The 7,784-nt window shown below is 42.3% G+C and overlaps 1 protein-coding gene across 1 annotated transcript; it reads left to right on the top strand.

The window, feature by feature from the left end:
* Positions 1-3,631: 3,631 nt before the first annotated feature.
* RCN1 (reticulocalbin 1, EF-hand calcium binding domain) lies at positions 3,632-7,501 on the top strand (the record flags this gene model as incomplete). The annotated part of the gene is made up of 5 exons (XM_010133782.1): positions 3,632-3,825; positions 4,330-4,508; positions 5,034-5,094; positions 6,305-6,504; positions 7,394-7,501. Coding segments are annotated over 5 exons (742 nt in total), but the record flags the coding sequence as incomplete, so codon positions are not given.
* Between the last annotated feature and the right edge of the window lie 283 nt (positions 7,502-7,784).

The following is a 7,784-nucleotide window of genomic DNA, read 5'->3' on the forward strand; positions in this document are numbered from 1 at the left end:
CGTAGTGCTGACCCGTACCCTGCGCTGCCGGCGGTACCTCTCCGGTTCACACCCCGCCGAGTTTGCAACGAGCATCCAGCAATTCATCACTTTTGCTGTTTTCTCTCCTGCCTTTTCTGGTCCTACAGCAAATGCCTCACGGAGGGAGCTGCTGTATGTGCTGCTGTGCCCGGTGCTGGATAGACCTCACCCGCTGCTGGAGGGCTTTGCTGCCACAGTTCCTTGCCTCTGGGTCGCTTGCCCGGACCGTATTAGTGTAAATCAAGTTTAAACCAACTCCTCCTTTACAGCTCCATTTACAAGTGCTCTTGAAGCTCCCCACCGCTTTTCCACTTGTGACATCTTTGCCAACCATCTCACAGCCTTGTTCTTGCTTCCCTGCTCCTCTTTATGCCAAGATCAGAGTCCATGCAACAGATGCCTTATTTGACTGCTTCTCTGTCCCTTACACCTACAGGAAGTCAGATCACTAAGTTTAACAGTAGTTCAAGAGCGAGCCTTTTATGTAGTTACTAGCAGGAAAACAATTTTAAATATCTGCATCTTCCCACAAAGATTACCTTTGCCTTCCCTTCCGTAGGGAGTGATTCTCACTCATAGGTCCATCTAGTTTCATTATAAGCTCTCAGTGCAGTATCACTGTTACGTCTGGAAGCTGTCGCTATTTGCATATATCTCAGTGAGTAAACAGATAAAGTGGTTAACAGGAATGACCAATTTCATCCACATTGTTTCAAGAAGGAGCAAAAGAAACCATGTTCTCCACTTACATATCTATAACTTAGATTCCTGTAGAACTTACCACTAAAATGCACGTGCCTTTTTAAAACTGGTTTACTCTTACCCGAAGAGAAATACATTTTTACAAACAGTTACTCAGCAAGGGCAGAAGCCACAGGCAGGAACCTTTCAAACAGAGGTGACTAAAGCGTCCCTCCAAGGACTGAAGCCCACATTGTGGGATGAGCAGTGTGCAGCAGGACACAGATGTGGTTCCGGGGGGGCTCTGGGAACGTTTCGTAACTTTTCAGTGTTTCCTAACCTTGTCATTTTCACACAGAGTACTGGGAGGTAGAGGAGAGAAAGGGTTTAAAAAACATGTAACTTCCTTCTTTTCATTGCGGTTTAATAGTCAGATATATTGGGGGGGAAAAAAGGCCAGTTTCATTATGGGCAACTTCTACAGCAAGAGTTACACGTAGTGTCACTTCTTAGCAAGTGATTGGCTTCAAGAAATTGATAGATTTAATGAAAAGCCATTTTTAAATCTTTCTGGGAGGAAACAGGACCATATAGCCTGCTGCTCTCAAAGCACGTGGCGTTGCATTTGAAGTTGTTTTACCTTGCTTAGAAAGTGTGGCAGCACATTGGTCATCCTGATGATCAATACCAGGATTAGAATCCCAGAGCATTTCCAGCAAAGAAGAAGGAGCTATCTAGTATGCAGAAAGAGGAACTACCTAGTATGCAGAAACCCCCCTGCAAACTCAACTACCTGCAGCCTCAGTGGAGGAGCAGCTGCACAGTAAGATCTTGGTATGAGATTATGGCACGTACCAGCCCATAATCGTATTGTGACCTAGGAGTGCATCTGCCCTTATGACAGATTCCAGGACAAGGTCAGCCCTTCCCCCTGTCCTCCTGCACGGGATCGCTCACGAGGGACGACTCACACGTTGCCCACCCACACGTAGTACCACAACTCACCTGGTTTTGGAGAAGCGTACCCTGATCCTGGTGCAGCAGCCAAGGACTGCATTGAGGGACTGGAGATGGGCTGAAAAGGAGGCGAGTGGGGCTGCAGTCCTCCGAACCTTCTCCCTGCCATTTGTGATGGGCCTGTCATTTTCGGAGAACATAGGAGATATTTAGGGATCGTCACAATATAAATATTTCTGCTTTTCATACAGACCAAGGCCAGAGTTTATCAACATATAGTTGTACTTACATCAGGTGCAGAGGGGAAGCCTTGCTCTTTCAGCCGCTTCACAGCAACAACTTCCTTGCCCCAACTATGTTTCATCACCAGACGTCTCGCGGACTCAAAGCTTAAATCTCAGGTCGTATGTACCTGTTCCACACACCCTCTAACTTCTTTACTATGAGGTGGGAAACTAATACCAGCTGTGCTCCCACCTCAGGTACAGGGAGACAGAAAGTTTTAAGAATTACACACTTGTGCATGTAAATTCCTAGGTATGAGCTGGAATTTTGTGTCTGTTTACAGCAAAAATTCAAGGAGCGTGTTTTCAACAGTTGAGTATTTAAAATAAAGGCACTAAGGCTTCTCAGTTGGATCAATAGACATTAGCTCCACCACAAAACTTAGAATGATCCTGGGCCATTTTACAGGTAATTATGAGTATAAGTGGGGCCATACAATACCTTCTAATCTGTACCTTTGGGAGCCTGTAGGCAAGACAGGCTTTGTCCCCATCTTCAACTAGGAGGCAAGTGAAATAGCGCACACGGATGTAACGGTCCTATAAAAACAGCTGAAAAGGAAGAGGCATGAAACATTTTCTGGTAAACAGTCCTGTCTCTTCCCTGTTTAAAATACCAAAGAGCTACTAGCAGAGTAATTTACTATAACTAATACCTTTAACAGTAGAAAGAAATACAGCTAAACCAATTAAATAAAATTCATTGTGAGGCAAATCTGTTGACAAATACAGTCCGGCACGCAGTGAAAGGGGCTGTTGGCAGTCAGTTCCCCATGAGATTTATACAAAAGGAAAAAGGCTTTCCAGTCAGTTAATTCATACTTCACTCCTTCAGAAAGCAAATTCTACAGCTCCTTTATTCCCCCCAGTAGCTCAGAAATAGCTCATTTATAAGTTCAGAATGACACTATTAGAGTGCAACAGGATTGCTGGAAGTTCAGCAGAAGCTGCTGCTCTTGTTTGACTCTACTTACCACTTTCATAACTAAGTTGCAGAAAAAGACATGGCTTCGCCAGGTGAGCACTTCTGCCTGACCAGGGCCTGTTTCTTTGTGAAGAACCAAGATACTGAATTGAGAAGTGCAGAACTTTTCCCTGTGTCCCTCAGCTGCCTGAAGGTTTAGGGAGTTCACTCCTTGAATCTCAAGTCAGAGTTTAGACAGGTCAACTTCTGCTCGTACCCCTTCTTACAGGTGACGTGAAACGAGTCCATAGGGATGGTGATTGAGCTGTTTGGTCATTCAGACTTGCTGGAGTTGGCCACTGGGTGGTCACTCAGCTAGGTGCAGTGCAGCTACCAGTGGTTTGCTCCTGCACCTCCTGAGCAGAGATACAACAAGATACAGTGAGTCCTGTAACTCCCTCCACCCTAGCGTCCAACAGTGAAGAACAGGTTTCCCCTAAGTTAGTAGATACACCCTAAGAAAGCCATGTATTATCCGAGGTACTTTGTTCACCAACTTCAGTTGTACACATTCGTTTCAATTATTCACAGCAATATTGAATAATGAATAGAGACACATCCCTTAAGATAATCTGCTAAGTGCAAGAAAACCTTAGCCAGCAGGACAGCTGTAAGTTTTGGGCACTCTGTTTTTGTGGAAAATCGGGATCAGATAAAGATTGCCAAAACTGACTGACATGCAGTTTTTCTGTCAACTCTTAAGGATGTTGGTCTCTTTTTACAGAAAGATTGTGGACAGAATAGACGATGACAAAGATGGCTACGTCACCACAGAGGAACTAAAAACTTGGATTAAACGGGTACAGAAACGCTATATCTATGAAAACGTGGCTAAAGTTTGGAAAGACTACGATCTAAACAAGGACAATAAAATTGCCTGGGAAGAATACAAACAAGCCACATATGGTTATTACCTAGGTAAGAGAACGTTTTCAGACTGTATGATCAAAGACTATTGATATTATACGGTGTGATTTCATGCCTTACAGTCAACAGGCGTTTGGTGTCACTTTTAGAACTCTTAAAAATCACATGAAATTTTAGAGCTGCTCAGAGGTCAAAAGCACTTCTTAGTTGGTTATTGCAGCCATTTCCACTGCACACAGAATGTTTTGGAGGGGGGATCATTAAATGTACTGGCAGAGCTGAATTAAAGGCTCCTCCAGTTAGAAATACATTGGGTTTTTGACATTCAAAATGGTACTTCAATTATACTACTGAGTCTCCTTTAGAAATCAAACCAAGCACTCGACCCCTGAATTTAAAACTGCGTAGGAAAGAGAAGTTCCCTTTTGACGTAGCTGCTATAACTGACAACGAGCCTTTGTACTTCTAGAATCTAACAGCAAGTTGGGGTCCTTCACTGTGGTAATACGGTTTAAAAGAGACATACTTCTGAGATCCTCTTTGATGAATTTGCAGAAAATCCAGAAGAATTCCAAGATGCAACTGATCAGCACAGCTTTAAGAAAATGCTGCCCAGAGATGAAAGACGATTCAAAACTGCAGATCTGGACGGAGACTTAGCTGCCACTCGTGAAGAATTCACAGCTTTCCTTCACCCAGAGGAGTTTGAGCATATGAAAAACATTGTCGTCTTAGTAAGCAGAGCAAAACCAATGTCATCATTTTAATTTTTTTGTTTTTTTTATGAGCTTTGAAGTGCTTCTCTAACTTTTCCATGTGGGGTTTAGAAAGAAACACACACATAATAGCTAAGTGGGGAACAGGAAGGGGTGAAACTCACTTGATTTAGAGCTCTCAGTATAAAAGAACTTGTTAAATGCACTGAGACAGCTCCTAAATGGAATCAAGAGACATGGACTTAGACCCAAGTAAGAGGAAAGGCGTGCTGGGATGCGGCAGCTGTGTGTTTAATACAAGCTTGTATTTGCCACTCTCTCAAAACTTAAGTGTGGAGTCCAGTGCATTCATGCAGGGGATTTTTTCAACAGAAAAGGTTATCTCTGTAATCATAGCATAAACAACCCTCACAGGGAGAGTACATTTTCCTGCGTAAGGAAAAGAGCAGGTCAAGGCCCGAAATGTTAAATGATTGAATATTGATTCTGGCAATTAGCTGAAATTCTCAGTTCTTTCTTGATTGATGCAAAAATATTTTCCAGGAAACCTTAGAAGACATAGACAAAAACAGCGATGGGTTTGTGGATCAAGATGAGTACATCGGTAAGTGCTGAGATTTGTTGTGTATATAATCTCCTGTCCGTTGCAGCGGCACACTTCCTAGCCCGGCGCACCTCCTAGCCTTCTGAATCTTACGACGATCCTGGGAGGTAACTTCTCCCCCTGTGTTCACTTTGATGGGTTTTTAAATCAAGAAAGTAGCACCAGGAAAGCATTAGAGCAAACTCAGATAATCTTCGTGTTTCTAGCGGTGCTGTAAAGATCACTTCATGTGTAACAGGAACAATATACACACATTAATTAATGGCGGGGGGGTTCTATTCCTTGTAAATTATATTTAGCCTCAGAATGCGGGCGCTATTCATTTATGACTGAAATAACGGAGCAGCATAATTTCCACAGTAATTTCAGTTCATTCAGTGACATTACCTACATGTAATTATAAGGTAATTGTCAACATTTGTTACCTTGTGAATGCTGGTTTTTCTTGTCTTCTATAGATAGGAACATAGAATGTTCTAGTCACGATCACCCCACATTGGCAAGGATGATAAAAATCAAATTGACAGAACATGTCAGTTGCTTCGAATAAACAATATAATTTGCACTTTAAAAAATGAAAAAAGAAAGTGAATGTGTTGTCTGAAGTTTTCTTCATGAGTCGAGAAAAACTATGCTTAAAAATATCCCTACTTCACTTTTTCAGATGGAATATTCTTTATTTTTGATGAATTGCAGTTAAAGAAACCAGAAAACCAAATCTCTTCTGGTAATTAATAAGAAACACCAAAAAGTAGTAAAAAAAATGCAGCCTCTAAATCAGGTATTTGATGGGGAAATGTGCTGGCAGGGTCGAGATAAAATTGCAGAGTTCTTTTCTCCCCATGTAACTGAGTCTAGCACTAAAGCTTATGATTGCTGTTTAAAGATCCTTTAAGAATTTTTTCTGTTCTGAATTCAGTGGGTGATGGTCTCCAGCCAACTTCACTTCTCAGGTTAGCCTCACCAGCAGTGCAGTTACGATACGAGGGTAATGTAAGAATGGACAGAATCGCCAGCAGTGAGGAAGTGGGCCTGAGAGAATATACACACACAGCTACTCTATTTACACCCCACCTGTCAAGTTTTGTACAAAGAATCACTGGGCAAAGAGTGAGAAGTTCAGTCTTCCTGTGAGGAGCACTGTGCAAATGTCTTTTGCGCAATTTGCAAATTAAATAGGACCGGAGTGAGACCTTTACTTCCTCTCCAGCTGATATGTTTGCAAATGAAGAGGGTGGACCAGAGCCTGACTGGGTGATTACAGAACGTGAACAGTTTTCAGATTTTCGTGACCTCAACAAGGATGGAAAGATGGACAAAGAGGAGATCCAGCACTGGATTCTCCCACAAGACTATGATCACGCGCTAGCTGAGGCCAGGCACTTAGTCTACGAATCAGATGTAGACAAGGTATGTAGTGTTCTAGTATACTTTAAAAGGTTCTCTAAGGTGGTGTGGTTTTTCTAAACATACCTGCTTGCTAGAATTTATTCTTTGCTTACTAGTACACTTCAGATGGCTTTTCAGAGGCTAGAATTGTGAGTGTGTTACTGTATCAATGCCAGTTTCAGTTTTTAGGGTTAGAATCGCAAAGTAGTACGCTTCAGTTTATCAGCTCTAGAAGTCTGCTTGGCTTTCATTAAGTTATAAGAAATTATTTATCATCTTAAAGCTGGAAGTTTTAACACAGTAGAAATATCTTTTTTCCTTTTAAGAGCGCTCATGGCTTTTGTATGCTAATTTAGACTGCAAGAGAAAAATAAAAGATACATTACATGGGAGGTAGCAAACCCCCACCATTTCCATAATCAAACCTCTGACTTAAAGACTGGTTCTATATATCTGCTTCCTCTGACCTGGGAGATTAATAGTTCAGTAGATCCCAGATGGGGATCTTCAGCTGGAACCTGAAAAGCCAAAACGCTCTTACACGGAGAGTGGGTAAATTGGTAACATAAGCAACAATCTTCAAAGTACCCCAGAGGATTTCCATTTTTACTGTCAGGAGAGCAAAACGAAACCACAGGGCAAAACTGCGTACCAGAGAACCCACATACTGTTTGGCAGTCAAAGACAAGGAACTTCCAGTTAGCAGTTTGACCCAACTGAAGCCAGTGGGACTTCCGTCTTCTACTGGGGTCCGAATTTCAGTCGCTGCAACGGCTACAGTCATTCCTGAACCTGTGTTCTGCTGCTTCGAAAACTGTCTGTTTCCCAGGGCTCTTGTAAGTCTGTGTTGGTGTGTTCTTTACTTAGCTTTGAAGATGTTCTTACAGAGATTTTATTTTCTTCCCACCAGGATCAAAAACTGACAAAAGAGGAGATTCTAGACAACTGGAATATGTTCGTTGGAAGTCAAGCTACTAATTATGGGGAGGACCTCACAAGAAACCACGATGAACTATGATGCAGCATACCGAGCAGCACGCTGCAGACCTTTCCTCCACTTCACTGAACGCCCTGTGCCCATCTCCTCTGTTTGGGGAAGATGGGCAAGGGGCACACTCACAACCAAATTACTTGCATTAATATATTTTTAACATGCCAGCTTTTTACCTCAGAAACTGCGTAGAAATAGCTTTTTACACTTTTCATATGGTTCAGTACAATACCTAATTAGTACAGTTATATTTTGGAAAAACCAAGGTAACTTTTCTTAATAGATTAGAGCCTGACCTGGAAAAGGCACT

The sequence above is a fragment of the Buceros rhinoceros genome, unplaced genomic scaffold (genome assembly GCF_000710305.1).
Source record: "Buceros rhinoceros silvestris isolate BGI_N320 unplaced genomic scaffold, ASM71030v1 scaffold15233, whole genome shotgun sequence".
Taxonomy (NCBI): domain Eukaryota; kingdom Metazoa; phylum Chordata; class Aves; order Bucerotiformes; family Bucerotidae; genus Buceros; species Buceros rhinoceros.